Source organism: Daphnia magna, linkage group LG7 (assembly GCF_020631705.1).
Source record: "Daphnia magna isolate NIES linkage group LG7, ASM2063170v1.1, whole genome shotgun sequence".
NCBI lineage: Eukaryota > Metazoa > Arthropoda > Branchiopoda > Diplostraca > Daphniidae > Daphnia > Daphnia magna.
Genome location: NC_059188.1, coordinates 1207448 through 1223497, shown reverse-complemented (window position 1 = coordinate 1223497; position 16050 = coordinate 1207448). Strand labels below are relative to the sequence as shown.

At 40.7% G+C, this 16050-nt stretch overlaps 1 protein-coding gene and 1 long non-coding RNA gene across 3 annotated transcripts; both read left to right on the top strand.

The window, feature by feature from the left end:
- The first annotated feature begins 6428 nt into the window (after window positions 1-6428).
- On the top strand, window positions 6429-7830 carry LOC116926770. The gene is made up of 4 exons (XR_004396308.2): window positions 6429-6582; window positions 6665-6886; window positions 7047-7505; window positions 7570-7830. It is a non-coding gene; the product is annotated as an uncharacterized LOC116926770 (long non-coding RNA).
- A 374-nt stretch (window positions 7831-8204) lies between these two features.
- On the top strand, window positions 8205-11692 carry LOC116926756 (chondroitin sulfate synthase 1). 2 transcript variants are annotated; one of them, XM_032933692.2, is made up of 6 exons: window positions 8205-8613; window positions 8671-9151; window positions 9250-9453; window positions 9906-10046; window positions 10111-10243; window positions 10309-11692. In XM_032933692.2, the coding sequence occupies exons 1-6, from the start codon at window positions 8522-8524 to the stop codon at window positions 11526-11528; spliced, it is 2271 nt and encodes a 756-aa protein (XP_032789583.1). In that variant the 5' UTR covers window positions 8205-8521; the 3' UTR covers window positions 11529-11692. The 2 variants fall into 2 exon arrangements, with proteins under 2 accessions (XP_032789583.1, XP_032789578.1); XM_032933687.2 differs by having other exon boundaries at window positions 8206-9151.
- The last annotated feature ends 4358 nt before the right edge of the window (window positions 11693-16050 follow it).

The following is a 16050-nucleotide window of genomic DNA, read 5'->3' as shown; positions in this document are numbered from 1 at the left end:
AGACAAGCGGAGATTGGCCACAAAAACAAGTGCTGCGCGTATTTCCGCCCTTTTTTAGCGTTTTTTTGTTTAAATAAAAATAAATACTACATGACTACATCCTCGCCCGTAGAACGAACGTGTCCACCCCCAACGACGTCGCATGACGTGAAAAATGCGAGCGTCGCTTTTGATTTTCGTGTCCGACGCACGCGAAATTCAACCATTTTCTTTTTTTTTCTTCCCGACATCTCGTTGACGACCGGAAGTTAACACTTACAAGTCTTCAGTCACGTTTCCTCTCTCTCTTTTTCCAAAATAGAAAAATACAGAGGAGCGGACGCTGCCACGCCCTGTTGATGCCGCCCTTCTATCCCCCCAGAGAGTCGTATATACGTTGTTAGCAACCGTTATGTAAACTTTATACCTTTTTATAATAAAGCCTTTGCAACAAGGAGGTGAAGACTTTTATGTTATTTGCCTCTTATATTAGACATCCGTTTCGTTTATTATGTTCCTTTTTTTCTTTTCGTCTTTTGCCGGATAGAACGGCCATTACATCCTTTTCATGGCTGACAGTTTTATTTGTGCGCTCTGATCTCTGTCGTTCGCTCGAGTCCTTTTTTTCTTCTTTTTACCGATAAATACTTGTTCTATTCCCAGTTTTTCGGCGAAGCGTTATTATTAGAACGATGTATTATATTTGCCCTGGTGCTCCGTGGCGCTGCCAGTCGCAACGTATTCCTGGTACTCGGCGCCCTTTAATTTGCTTTTCTCGGAGACGCGCTCGCGCACCAACCACCGAAAGAAATCTCATCAACTGAAAAAGATTGAGATCCCTCTTTTCGTATATAACCTCTCTTATATTGATAACGAATTTTTGTTTGTTGTATACGTATATTTATATACCTTGCTGGCGATCGCAGTTGAAGAGATATGCGCTTCTAAAGAGAAAGGAGAAGTTTGGAACGTCTCCGAGAGACGATCAAGGATACACGTTTCTTGGAAGAGCCTCGGCACGAACGCGTCGTTCTCATGAAAGAGTTTCATTGATTTTTCAAGCCATCTGAATAAAATATCGTACTCGTTGAACTTCATACCTACACAACAGATCTATCATCAATTTAAATAAAAAGAGAATTTATTTCTTGTTTATTCCGGCATCGCTTCTGCCATCGTTGTGTTATAGACTAACAAGATGCCGCCGTTGCCAAGATTTAACGATTCGTAGGAAATGCATTCTAATAGGATTATTGATATTCGCCTGAAGGTAAGAACGATCATTAATCCATAATTGAAAATGAGAGGCGCATGTGCCGAAATGAAGGCCCTAAATAAAAGAGTCGGTTTTGTTCTTGATAGTGACGCAAAAGTTTGTTGTTCAAACCCACCAGAAACTGAAGAAATAAATAAAAAAAAGGGGGGGGTTGGATTTTGAGAGCAAGACGTTCACAACGATGGTGGGCGTGACTGCATCAAAGTCAAATGTCACATGCGCGAAACCGATCGATCGGGAGTGCCGTGAGATCTACACGCATTGGAATGCGGAGATGTGTGTAAGATATGGAGGAAATAAAAGGGGGAGTTAAACAGCCAAAAAAAAAAAAAAGAAATAGATAAAATGATTGGAAAGAGAATATAAAGTTTCGTTCAACGTGATTCGCTTGACACACGGCTATCGAACGTCAAAGAGCGGGAATGAAATTCTCGGAATGGGATGGAAAAAACCGAACATCCAGTTTCAAATTTCTTTTGAAAAATATTTTAAAAAAGAAATAGAAAAAGGAAATCTATCTCGTTATACTAGTTTCTGATTAGTTTTATTATTATTATTTTTTCACTGTGACGGGGGAATTTTATAGTTTGACATGACGATATGATCTGACAACGGATATCTAAACGAAATCAAAGACTTGGTGGAAACTAATGGAAAATGCGAGTGATTCGCAAAATTCATTTGTCTTTTTCCCCGAAATATTTTTCTTTAAATTTCGCGGTTCCGTTTTTTTTGTTTATTTTTTTTGCTGTTGATTGGCCAGTTGGGTTTTGATAAATGACCGGTAACGATTTTTGCGTGTTCCACAAAGAATGTCGTTGACGAAAAAAGTGGCCACTTTTATTTTTGCTTTGTTTTGAACTACATAACAAAGCAATCACCAGATGCGAAAATACTTAGAAAATTACGACATTTTCTTTTGCATCCACCATTTCCATATCGCCAACTGGTATATAGACGTCTCTCTGGTTTCATCCCAGTTTTTTATAGTTAGCCAACAGCGCACGCTTCGAAAGAATATCAATTTCCAAGAAAACCTGCAAGTTGGTGGCCAATACAAGACCATAAACAGGTGAACGAAAAGAGTAAGAAAAACAAAAACTTGCGTGAATTTCACTGCCTTCGTCGCTCTATTCGCTCTATAAGGATGGCTCAATGCACTCTAAACTGTTGATGGGAAAGGTATTTCTGAATCACAGGTGTACATTATACGAGTAAGGTTGCCACATTAGTCTATCTTTAGAATTAAAAACTCAGTTTTGTTTTTGGTTTCGTTTTTTTGTTTTTGCTATACATACGAGGGAGAAAAAGGAAAAACGAAATTCACGTCTTTTACCACGTGTTATTCTTATATATATTTGAAAAGGAGCTGCCAAGGTGATCGTATAGGCTGATTATATACGTTGATGCGCAACACACTTTTGCATATTGATGGCGACATCCTAAAGAAGAATCATGTCAAGGTTGCTGAAGCACTAGATACAGCAGGTTTGTTTTCTTCTAAATTTGAGACATACAACATTTACAATTCTCCTATTTAAACTATGTGCATTTTCTGTTATTATAATGAGCCACTTTCGGAGCTGATATCCGTGGCCCAGTGTCTGCTTTCGTTCGATTTTCGTTCGACGTTGCCGATTGAAAAAGAAAAAGAAAAAACGAAAGTGGATTTCTTTTATTTTCTTTTTTTATTTAAAGAGTAGTTTCAAACGAACAAAGTCAAACAAAAAGAAGAAGAAGATGATGATGAGCTCTGTTAGTTTTCTTTTTGCCGGGAAACGGGAAATGGGCTGTATCACGAGCTGCTGATGTTTGCGAGGCGGGTTGACACGGTGCCAACAGCGTTTCGGAGCCTGAAATGTTTGGCTTATTCAGTTGGCTGTCAAAGTTTCAAGCGTCGGCCCATCAGTATATAGAAAGCTCCGTGTACTTGTTATGTAGACTGTTGACTGAAAGGTTCTGTCCCTGTCACACAATCGAAAGAGACGTTTTTCTCCCTTCTTTATAGATTAGAGAGGCATTGTTTTTCTATCCCTCGTTTATATTTGGCCAAGCCCGTCACCGTCTCAACGAGCACTTCGTCTAACGATTGTTTTCTTAAGAAAATAGTCAGAAAAACAGAGGCGGAGCTGCGTGAAAATCTCGTTAGTCCACTATCTTTTTTCCCATTGGCTTTATCTGTTGCGGGAGAAACGCGCAACTTCTCATATTTTTCGACAGCGTCTTGTCCCGCGATTTCAGGTATAATGGCCAACTAATTCCTTGAAAAGTCAGTCTGTTTTTTTGTTTTGCCCCGAAAAGAAAATACTTGGAAAAATGTGATTATTACTAGCTGGTCCTTGTTCTGTTTCCTTTTTGCTCAGTCAGCAGTCTGAGTTTTAATGGCCTCAATGAGGTTATCAAGTCCATTTTGCTAAACGATAGATTCAAGTATAGACTATACGCGGCAACAATCAAAGTTGTGTAAAAAACAGATCCCGAACTTGAATTATATTCTCTACGCTAGACGAATGAGACGAGAGATAAAGATGTGGCACAAACAAGAGACGGTCAAATTCCAGCGATGCCTGCCCAATTTGTGACGTAACTAGACTGATTAAAATGCCAGCAGCACATGAAATCGCGTCATCAATTAACAAGCCGTTGAACCTGAGATCCGTCTACATTTCGACCGGTGAACAATTATAAGATCTTGCAATCAAAATGATCGAAGGCACAAAAGTAAATCTCTGACATCGAAGAACTTTAAGGGAACTTTTTCTTGGAACTGAGAGCTAGCTAATTAACCGAGAAACTTCAATCATGCAAATTTTTGTAGCAAACCACGAAACTCCAACCGTCTGACCTATCCAACTGCTTTAATAACATATCATATTAATTTAGCCTCCATTAGATAAAGGTGGGAAAAAACGTTCCTCCCCTAATATCAAGAAGCCATTTTGTGTTTTCTATGTAAAACACCGGTAAAACACGCGTGTGTTATACGAGTCGAAATACTTGCCAGCGCTAATCTATCAGTACATTTTCACATTCATTAAAATCGCATTAAAAAAAAATTCAATTAAAAAGGGAAAAAAACAAAATCTATTCCAGTTGATCTCCTTAAAAGAAACAACTCGTGTGAAAATCGATTAGTGTTCCTTTATATTTCGCAAATGGCGTTGATGTAGTAGTAAGCAGTAGCTAAACCCCCCACACCAGTCAGATCTGTATAGAGGGCGATGTAACGTGCGGATAATTGCTAGTGAGGTGCCGCCTATTGTTGTTAATTTGGATTTAGCCTAAGGTATGACGCCCTTTACAACGTCTGTTACATAACAGATAACACACCTAACCAAAAAAATGTGATATCAAAGAGAAAGCCCCTTCGCGGTTTTTTTCCTTCTAATTCGTGGAGAAGCCTTTCAGCATAGAAATGGTGTCACGTACCCCGTATTCCATTTTTTTTTGCAAAGAAGGGAAGTCTTTCCCTCTTGTCATTTATAATATGCAAATAGCCAAAGTACCGACAATTTCGTTTGTGTCTACATATCATACGTGGAAAAAGGAAAAGACGGGGACCTTGGTAGGTTGTGGACATGTTTGAGTGCTTCGTGAGGAAATTAAATGAGCTTAATTTTTTATCGTCAGTGTTTTGAAACGACGCCTTGCTTCTACATAGTAAGTACTGTATATCCTGTTGGGGCAGATTTATCATATACGATTCGTGTGCAGCCAGAGATCACACGTGCTTGCTTGACGACCAAACAAATTTTCCTGGAACTCTGGCTCTCTTTCTACCACTACTCTTATCTTGAAATAAATAAAAAAAAAGGGGAAAAAACTTGCTAGTATAGTTTTAAACGAACACAAACTAGGCTACTTGAAACACGAAGGGGGATTGGCTTCCTACGCTCTTTTTTGGTGATGACGCGTTCGTCAAAATTCGTGGAATAGAAAGGAAAACAAAAACTGAAACCCACTGCGCAACAAGGAGTGGCAAACAAAAAAACGTTCAAACACGAATTTCGTTTAAATCGATGAATATTATGCAAAATCCTTTCGTTGCGCGGTTGGTTTATATACATAAAGCTATGCCCGATAGCTGTCGTTTTACAAAGGAGAGGAAAGGTTAGTCCTACCCGCCTACTCACGGTCACGTTTGAAATAGCGCGCACTCCTCGCGTTAATGACATTCAGCATGGAGACAACTAAAGGACATCAACTATCTCGTAAACTATCGGTTAAGAGCTGGCCCAGCCCAACAATCATCGATCCGAAACGGCGGTCTACTTTTAATATTTTTAATTTCTTATTATAGTTTTTATATAGTGTATTTTGCTCTTAATATTTTTATCGCGTGGATTTTGGATGTTTATCAGAAGATTATGCTGATTTTCTGATTAAAATTGGACCAGACGCAATGTGTTTTTGCCGTATGTGCCACTCTAAGATTAGAACGGGCATCAAGTCTGTTCGATAAAACTTATCGTGAATGAGCTAATAGTTGATTGTATATAGACGTTAAACAAAGCGAAGGAGATAAGGGTAACCGTGTTACAAATATAGACGCATCTCGGATGGTACTGCATGGGGTAGAACCGTTTCACGCCGTCTATGCTAATTAGGCAAACGCAGAAGGGAAAGCTTTTCGGGACCCGATCGAAACGCCATTTGCAGACTGAAATCGGTTATGGTATTCTATATCGTGAGCGTCTCGCAGAATTGGAGTTTACTTTGGGTACGGCGGTATTAGAAGCTCACGCTCTCTCTCCCGCTCTCCAATATAACGTACTCTGCGCGCTTTTTGCTATTTGACAAAAGCGGCCCTTTCGATTTCCTGGAAAAGCAACACACATTAAGCGCATTGGACGCTTCGAGCTGAACATGTGGGACGTCTCTCACGTCTCATGATGGCAGCCGCAGCAGCAGAAGAGAGAAAGGGGAGAGAGAGAGAGAGAGAGAAAAGAGAGGGACGGGAAAACTGGTTCAGTGCTGCTGCAACAGCTTCCGGGAATTCGTGATTGGACTGCGCTTCAAAAGCAGCCGGGAGCGACGCAAAATGGTCGTGAAACAAGTAATGAAAAAGAGTTAAAATAAAATGGATAAAAAAGAAGAAGAAGAAAAAAAGAAACCTTCTTCTCTGTCTTTTTTGACGTGGGTCGCCAAAATTGAAAATAATAATAAATTAAAAAAAAAAAAGAACATAAAAGGCGCCATCATCTGACAGGATGGAGAACTTGATTGACTTATGACGTCCGGGTGTGTTTTCCTTCGTTTCTTCCACTCGCTCCGACATGTTGTGACGTCGTTTGTTTTCTACAGTTGGAATTCGCATTATCTGGGTGGTAGGGTTTGTATATTTTCGTTGGAAACATTTGAAATAATAATAAACGAAAATACGAGACAGCCTTCTGTCGTGAATTATAGAAACCGATTGCCAGCGGGCCCTTTTTGCAACTCGTGGCTTAGCAACAATTCCAAGTAAACGATATTCGTCATACTTGGACGCAATCAAGTGGATCCTACATATTCGGCCTTCGCAGCTAAAGTTCACAGATGACAACGGCTCTCAAAAATCGGTCATATTCGTCTTTGGGGATTCAAATTGCTGGCTTCTATTGTTTCCGCTACGTTTTTTGCCCGATAGAGGTAGTATTTCAGCAGGCTTTGTTTTACACACCATCCAGAAGTTTCCCTATACACCTTACCACAACCCTCTATGCTTCGTCTTTTTTGTATTTTTAGCGCACCCCACGCATTCCTAACTAACGAAAAATAAAAACCTTCTAAGTTTCTATTCTATTGCTAGGCAAAATTCCGAGAATGAAAATGAAGAATTTGGCAACGTGCAATGTTGTTGTTGCAGCCGAAAATTTTGGCGGGAGCAAGGCCAGCTGATGTCAAAAGTTTATATTTCTGAAAGAAAATGACAAATCCCTCGATATACTTGGAAAAGCCGTGTATTTTGAAATCTACACCACCCCAACGACGAAATGGATGAAATGAAAAATATAAGAACCTGAAACGTTTGAGAAATTTGTTCAGAAACTTCAGTTACAACAGCGGCTTGTTCTCGAAGGCGAGCTGCGAATAAGATAACGCGTTAATTAAAATTGAATGAGGTAAATAGTCCTTAAGAATAAATCGAAAAAATTCACTAGACTATGGTCAGTAGTGAAGAAAACCTGGAGCTATGTATGGTTTGTGAAAAGGCTGAAGAATCCTCCGAGCTTGGTCTTGTACTCCAGTCAGATGGAACTCGTGATCTGTAAGCCACCATGTTCTGCATTTGTTGGTTTTAGTAAACTTCCTTTTTTTATTTTTCATAATAGAACTTAAGACAAAGCTATTTCAAGATTTTGTGGAATTATCATTCAACTACATGAACCGCTGTTTGAGCGATTTTGCAGAATACCCCCAGCTTAGACCTTGAGATAAAGCAACTTCTGGATGAAATCAATTAGCTGGATATTCTCAGTTGGAAAGTTAATTAAGAGCCAAGTCTGAACTGAAGGATGAGAAAATTGCCAAATGTGTTAAATTACTGATTATGTTCATGGCTAAAAGAAAATTTCACGACGCTCCTTCTTTTACATTTTGCATTCTTGAGGTTAAGGCATGTTTGGAAAGGTCGCGCGGCAGGTACAACTTCTTCAGATACATCACCCAGCTGTTGCTGGCTTCTGGGAAGAATTCACTGATCTTACGATATTAAATCTTTTTGTCAGGTACGGTGAATCGTATAAATAATGGTAGATTCAAACGTGGTTTTGCTTGAAATTGTAATTTTGTATTATTTTAAGTTTTATTGCATAGATTTCAATCGCAAATTACACGTTTGTGCTCCTGAGACTTGATTGAAAGCAAAATTTTTCTTCCCTTGCCTTCACAAGCGTATTTCTCTATAATGTCTTCTTCAAAAGACTAGGAGGACTGCAGTGTAATGTTTGTTCAGATGAGGTCGCTCAAAGCAGCCTCCTGTCTCTAGCAGAAATCGCCAGTCATTTGCCAGGCGTCACGTCGGAAAGTCAGCTAATAAATCTCCTCTTTTTGCATCTACGGTGGCCTTGTATTTATTTGTTTTGGTCTTTTCTTTTCTTGTGGATTTTTACTTCTGGTTGACGTCTGTATTTTGGTTTGTGACGACATGTAGTATACCTTAACTAAGAAATGTCTTTTAGCTTGACATTGTGTTACGTCGAAATGAATGTTATCTCGTCCGTCGCCTCGTTCAGATAACACGTGTTTTTGTCGTCTCACTTCACCCGAATCTAGTTCGTGAAGATGTTTTACAAGCCCAGACCTGGACCTGGTGGTAGCCACAATGGAGTGGTTAGTGGCTTCCACATCAAGTCATTCCCTCGAGTGTGGAATAGGTGGGCTGTGGTGGTAAAATTCTTCTTCGGTCTCATTATTGGAATTGTTTTGGCCAGCCAATTGCAGCTGTTACTCATATCATCTAGTGCATGTGTACCATACAAGCTATCTCCAGTTCATCGAAGGTTAAAAGTGAATAACATTCAAGAACGAACAGATAATGAAACCAGAAACAGACAGTTGCTGTTAGTTGGAGTCATGACAGCTGACAAGTACATTGCGACCAGAGCCAAAGCAGTTTACGAAACTTGGGGCACCAGAGTTCCTGGAAAATTAGTATTCTTCACTTCTGACTCTCAGAATGCTACTGACGATTTGCCAGTAGTCAGGCTGAAAGGTGTAGATGATTCCTATCCACCTCAAAAAAAGTCATTCATGATGCTCAAATACATGTATGAAAACTATGGTGACAAATTCGAATGGTTCATGAGAGCCGATGACGATGTATTTGTAAAAACCGAACGGCTGGAGCTCTTCCTACGAAATATTAATAGCAGTCAACCTAGATTCATTGGACAGGCCGGAAAAGGAATTGCGGTATGAGGAAACATCATTGCTGCTGTATATTTATGTTCATTCCATTTAAAAATAATAATAAAAAAAAAATTCTTTTGCGTTTTGTTTTTTTTTTTCAGGAAGAATTTGGTTTGCTGAGCCTCGAGTATGACGAGAATTATTGTATGGGTGGCCCGGGAATGATATTCAGTCACGTCACCCTGTCTCGGGTTGCACCCCACGTCAAGGACTGCTTAAAGAATCTCTACACTACACACGAGGACGTCGAGCTGGGAAGATGTGTACAAAAGTTTGCAGGCATTCCGTGCACCTGGTCCTACGAGGTATTTATGCTATGTTCGATGTCTTCTGCACCCAGTACTACCAACACAGAATCTAATTTTAAAACTTCCGCATTGGATTGAATAAAACACGTCGGACAGCTGGGAAAAGAAAGACGAAGGGTGTAAATAGAGGCATTTTGCATAAGAAATTTGGTATAAGTTATACAATCATTTCCTGGCCGAAGAACTTTCGCTCATGTTGCCCACCAGTAATCGAATACTTGTCAGGGGAATTGTGTGTTACCGACTCGCCCAAAGACCAGCAGGAAATTTGAGGAACGTACAGGGCCTCTAGTTACTTTGTGTGGGTTGTCTGTAAAACGTCACGTTACGTCGGGCCTTTCAGTTCTTGAGCTCCTTGGCCGGCAGCAACAGTCAAGCCAACAACGTATCCTGTTACACCTGCCTTCTTGCAATTCGCTTGACTAACCTTTCTTATATCCTTTCAACAGATGCAGAACATCTTCCATCACAGTTCTAGTGGGCGGACGGCATTCACCGGTCCATTGAAATCTCGCGAAGTTCATCGAGCCATCACATTACATCCCATCAAAGAACATGCACACATGTACCGCCTCAACAACTTCCTACAGGTGCGCCGTTTGAGCATGAACAAAATTTTTAAAAGCTTTTCTAATAGTCGGATTTGATTCCTAGGGAGTTTCTGTACGAGAGAAAATCTACGAAGGGCTCAAAATTAGAAGAGAAATGGCTAGTTCAGTTGAACAACTCCGCAAACGTCTCGGGCCATCGTGGGTACCGCCTGACTTGAACGATCTTCAAACGCTGGGTAAATCCTTTAGTGTAAATAATGGAAAGTCTATTTCCGTCATTTGTTTGCTTTTGCTCTTTTAGGATTGGCGCCCAGTCTAAACAAATTTGTACCACAAGACGAGAGTGAAATTCTGACTTGGAATTTCCTAGCGCGGTCAGTCGATTCGACGGAAACTGTTAACCCAAGGCGCGCCATCGACGCTCCGTTACGCGAGGGCGTGGAGGATGTGATACGAGAAGTCATGGAAGGGATCAATGCCATCTCGAAAGAAAGAGGTCGTGTCATTGACTTCAAAGAGCTACTCTACGGATATTACCGAGTCAACCCGCGACTCGGCGTTGACTACATACTGGACTTGCTCTTGGTGTACAAGAAGTACCGAGGGCGAAAAATGATATTTCCCGTCCGGCGGCATGCGTACCTTCAACAGGCGTTTGGACCTTTGCAATTGCGTAGGAGCCCTCTAGTCGCTCACGAGTCTTCCAATAGGATACATTTTGTTCTACCGCTCTCCGGCCGATTGGCTATTTTTCAGCGTTTTATGAACAATTTTCAACGCGTCTGCGTAGAACCTGACGAAAATGTTCGACTGGTCATTGTCCTGTACCCTACAATGGAAAACGAGGATCCATCTGATGAGATCAAGAGCATCGTACTGGCTTTTCAAAGGCGAATTCGTGGTCGCAAGCTTCAAGTGGAACTGATTGAGCGACAAGAAGCGTTCGCTCGTGCAGCTGCCTTGGAAACGGGCAAATCGAGCTGTCAACTCGAAGATGATTGTCTGTTGGCCTTTATTGACGTGGATATGGTTTTCACAGAGAAAACGTTGCACCACATCAGATCGCATACGATCCGTGGCCGCCAAGTGTACTTCCCCATTGTTTTCAGTCAGTTTGATCCGTCTTTCAGAGCCCCGCTGACCTATTCTGTTGACTCTGAAATCGCTGTTGACGTCTTCGAGATCGACGACGACCGGGGGTACTGGCGTTTCTACGGCTTTGGTATCGTTAGCGTCTATCGCAGTGACCTGGAGAGGGTGGGTGGCATGAACACGTCCATTCATGGATGGGGCCAAGAGGATGTCGATCTTTACGATCGAACCGTAGCCCACGCGGATTTGGCTGTTTTCCGGGCACCTGATCCCGCACTCGTCCACGTCTTCCACCCGATTGCCTGCGATGGTTCCAAATTGACGGACAAGCAGAAGAAGATGTGCATCGGTACACGTGCAGGAACTTATGCGAGTCAACAGCGGCTGGCCCGTTATTGGATTGACAATCACTCGTACGCAGGCGAATAAGAACGTCAAATGGTCAGTTTTTCTTCCTAACCCGGAACAGTTTTCTTGCCATTCCTTTAGTTTATTATGCGATGTGAAGAAATCGATAATGGATTTCACTACCGTGCTGTGCCTTTTTCGTATTCTAGTGCGGATCTAATCAATACATCGCCAAGAGTGAGCCTGTGCTTACCGTACTTGTCTTCGAATTTTGGTGGGCAACATGGCGATAGATGTGATAAGCAGTTCGAGTTAAAAGTGATAGTTTATTATTACGATTGCATTGTTGAAAGCATTTTATAAAGATTTTTTCCCGTCTCCGTTTCACTTTCCGTCTAAACAACGTGTTTAGATGTAACGTTAGATAACAAAAAATTCAATCGAGTTGTGCGTAAACGAAATGCGAGTTAAGAATTAAGAATTAACACTTAACCCAATATTGTCGTGTAAACTGCCAATCCATTTATTCGGAAAACAAGAAAAAAATGAAAGAGTTAATAGCAGGAATTTACAGGAACTAGCAATTCAGCAAATACATGGAACGGGTGGTGGCATGAACACGACTACTTCAGCATGAAGTGAACCAGAAGAATTTTCTTTCCGGCTTACAAATTGGCCCTTGTATACATTCATCTCAACGATCTCCATTAACAGTAATAACTGAATTAATTAATTTTTCCTTTCATTCAGTATATTAACATTTGATAATTATAGCAGATAACCCAATTTTCAAATGTCACGCTGACGGCTTCCTGGCTCCCGTCTGGATCGCCGTCTGTGATCTAGATTAGTTTTAGTCTGGCTTCTGGTACATTGAAGTCCTGACGCTTGAGACGATGCGCTTTGAACCATCTTCTGCTTTTTTTTCGCGAATATGAACAAACTTAAAGGTAAATTTGGATAATGCAAGGTAGTATTCCTTATTGTATATTCCTTCTCTAAACCAGAATTGTTTTAGCATAGCTTCCAAACACACTGACGTTCCCCGTGAAAATAAGTACGACTCAAGATGCTGCAGGAAGAGTTCGGCCTGATCGGTGGCATACCCATATTAAAAGGGTTTCCTCATGCGGGGCGGATCAGGTCCTAATACAAACGGATAGACCAATCACGTCTCTAAGTATGGACACAAAGTACCATAAAGAATTAAACATAAATTGAAACGACTACAGAACTAGTTAATGTTAGATAGGAAGAAATGCGCACTACCATGGCACACACATATTTTTATTGGTGAACTGATAATTTGCCAGTCCCAATCGATTGTCACCACCTAATTGCCATAGGCTCAGATGCGCCCTTGCGGAATGTACCGTAGTCTGCGAAGCAGGAAGATACAGCAGATAGGGCGACTAAAACCCTCAGCACTACTCAGTGGTTTCACATTAAAAAAGGTATGTAATCAGTGCAATCATTTAACATCAAATTAGAAAGAAATAACCAAGAACGTGCAAGAGTCGCACAAAATCCGGTCCAGAAATTCATGATTGAAGACAACTGTAGACAAAAAGAGATAACAATACGTTATTATCGGAAACGTCTTGATAATTAAGCGTATAACAACAATTGTTCTCCCGGAGTTTAACGGAGCCTGCGTGGTAATTGTTGATCATACGTTCCTTCAACTAAACACCCAAAGAATGAGACTGACAAGACTCTTGCCACACTTCTACGTAAGTCTAGTGTATGAAATACTTGTGTTAACACAGAATGACAAAATTTATTACACGCTTTTGTTTGCATAGGTTTCGAACAACAGTCTTACAAATCAGAGCTGTAATTGTAGTTACTGCAACTAAACACATAAAAAACAACCAAAGCGAACACCGACTTACCTGAAAATGCTGAGTCAGCATTACAGTTGCAGGGGAAGATCCATGCGTAACTGAATTGAAGAATCTGATATCGCCTTATATACACGCAGAGACACGTTCCACACCCTGGCTTTCCAGGAATTGAAGTCAGGGGTAGAGGAACCTAATTCTGAAGGTAAAATTTTGTATTTCCACGTGCGCTCGAGGATATGGTCATTTCCCCTCGTTTGACCCAATCTCTTGCAATGACCTAAAATAACCTTGGGCAATTCAATAATGAAGAAACAAACCCTCGTTTTGCATTTTCCACCTCAGTAGCTCATTCACCTGCACGGCATGCACTACCGTAGTTTTGTCGCTTTTAATCCGGGTCTAGTGATTCCTCCAACTTTCGCACATGGACTTAGTTTTCGATCCCAAGATGGATATAGTTCGCAATTTGTGGATACATCAATCCCGCACTTAAAAGAGCACTGCATCAGCACTGGGTTTTGCCTCTGCACTAATTTTGTTTAGTTGCCAACCGTATTCTATTGGGTAGTAAGATAAGTCTAGATAGAATTTAAAACGTACATTAAATTAAGGATAAGTAAGTCTAAGTTTAAGCTAAGTCTAAGGCTACTTTAAGTAAGGCGTATAAGCGTAATCCACCTCAATCCTTACTTTTGCACAACTCAAGCTCGACCATTTCTCTTCCCTGTTTAATGCATTCTTTACCCGTAATCGTCGCTCGTAAACTGTTTATGCAATGAATTCTATGTTTCGACCTCATCGCACAATTTTCAAATGCCCCGTCAATCGTAACAAATTCAGAATTACTAACTAACGATCCATTGTTAATAAAACTGTTTTTTTCAGGAATTTTTTTATTGTAATGTGATTGTGATTTGTGTACCTGGTGTATGTTAAAGTTAAGCTGAACCTTGTAGTTTCATCATAATTCAAAAGCCATCTTTTTTTGTTTCTTTCTCGTTTTTGTGCAATCAGGAAGGCAATCTTTTTGGGCCGAAGAGGACACTGGACATCGAGGATCGCCGCCGGAGCCACTAGATCGTCGCCTGGGGTAAAGTATATGTTTATAAAAATTCCTTGCCTAACTATTTTGTTGTTGTTGTATATCTAGGAGAGCCCTACCACCACCGAAGAGGACGATAGACATCGAGGATCACGCCGGAGCAACGAGGTCATCGCCCAGGATTTTAAGTTATATGTTTTAAAAATTAATTGTTTAATTATGTTTTGTTTTGTTTTTTTGTTTTTTTATGTATCTAGGGGAGCCCTAACATCACCGAAAAGGACGATGTACATCGAGGATCACCGCCGGAGCAACGAGATTTTCGGCCAGGGTTTGTCAGGTATGTGTTTTTAAAATCTAATTATGTTATTATTTTTAGTTTTATTATTATTATTATTTTTTTTTTCGTGTATCTAGGAGGGCCCTACCACCACCGAAGAGGAAGTTTGACATCGAGGATCGCTGCCGCAGCAATTAGGTCATCGCCCGGTATTTGAAGGTATAGAATTTAAGGTTTTTAAAAATTATTAGTTTAATCATGCCTGTTGTCTTATCTAACCAGAAGGGGCTCACCACCACTGAAGAGGACGCTGAACATCGAGGATTGGCGCTGGAGCAACGAGATCGTCGCCACGGATTCGCCAAGTATATGTTTTTAAAATTTCATTATCTAACCATGTTTTCTTTTTTATGTATCTAGAAGAGCCCGACCATCATTGAAGAGGACCACTGGGCGTCTAGGATCGTCGTTGGATCAACGAGGTTCGCCGTCCATCCCCGAAATTCACGCCCATTAGAACGACGGGAAAAAAGATGGTACGGTTGAGTATTGTCAAATCGGCATTCGTTTACTTTATTTCATATTGTGATTTGTGTGTTTTACAAATGGGTCTCGAATTCCTTTGTTCCCACCGTATGGTCTTCAAGCACTAATGCTTATGGTGTCACCTTACACTGAGCACATAAATTCACTGCACCTTCACCCCACGGTTCTTTCCCTGTTTGGGTTATCCTTTATGAATTTAAGAAGTAGGGATGCTTGTTTTTAGGTAATGCAGCCTTGCTTGCATCGGTATCAAACTTAGTATTTGGTTGGTGCAGGTCTACGAACACTCATTTTCAAAAAAACTTTCAAAACAAATAGTAACAACAAATAAATTTATGCTATCTATGTCTACTGTTTTCTTATTGAATTTGGACTATGGTCTTGAACAATATAAGAATATTGTAAACAATTCGTCGGGTTACGTACCTCTATTCTTCTACTCGATAATAACTTGATGGGGGATTGGTAAGAGCCCGTAACACGTCCGAACCGTCCCATAAACAATAATGAACAACCCCGATCGAAGCGGGGCCGACGACCGACGGACCGAACCCTGCTCGTGCAGTTTTCATAGCCAATTGGATACTTTGCAACGCTGTGTCCCATATATGTCTCCTCGTCTCCTCAGTCCTCACTCTTGTCTGTGACAGACAAAAAGTTGTTAAGGTAAATAGGATTAGCGGTATATATCTGACAATTTCATGTTAACAAAGCTTTTTTGACATCCAATTCAGCTGCGATAATTTTGGAGTTGTGAAGAGTTGAAGCAAACACAAAGACATGGTAGAATCAGACACAACTGACGAGGGCTGTATCCTTAAAATAGAAATGGACTACAGTTCAACATGCGACGATGAGATACAAATTTGTAAAGCCTTGACCACAGAA

Coding starts and splice junctions, on each gene's coding strand:
- LOC116926756 (XM_032933687.2), top strand. CDS start 8,522: ATGTTTTACAAGCCCAGACCTGGACCTGGTGGTAGCCACAATGGAGTG. Junction 9,454..9,905: donor CGTGCACCTGGTCCTACGAG/GTATTTATGCTA, acceptor TCCTTTCAACAG/ATGCAGAACATCTTCCATCA. Junction 10,244..10,308: donor GAACGATCTTCAAACGCTGG/GTAAATCCTTTA, acceptor TTGCTCTTTTAG/GATTGGCGCCCAGTCTAAAC.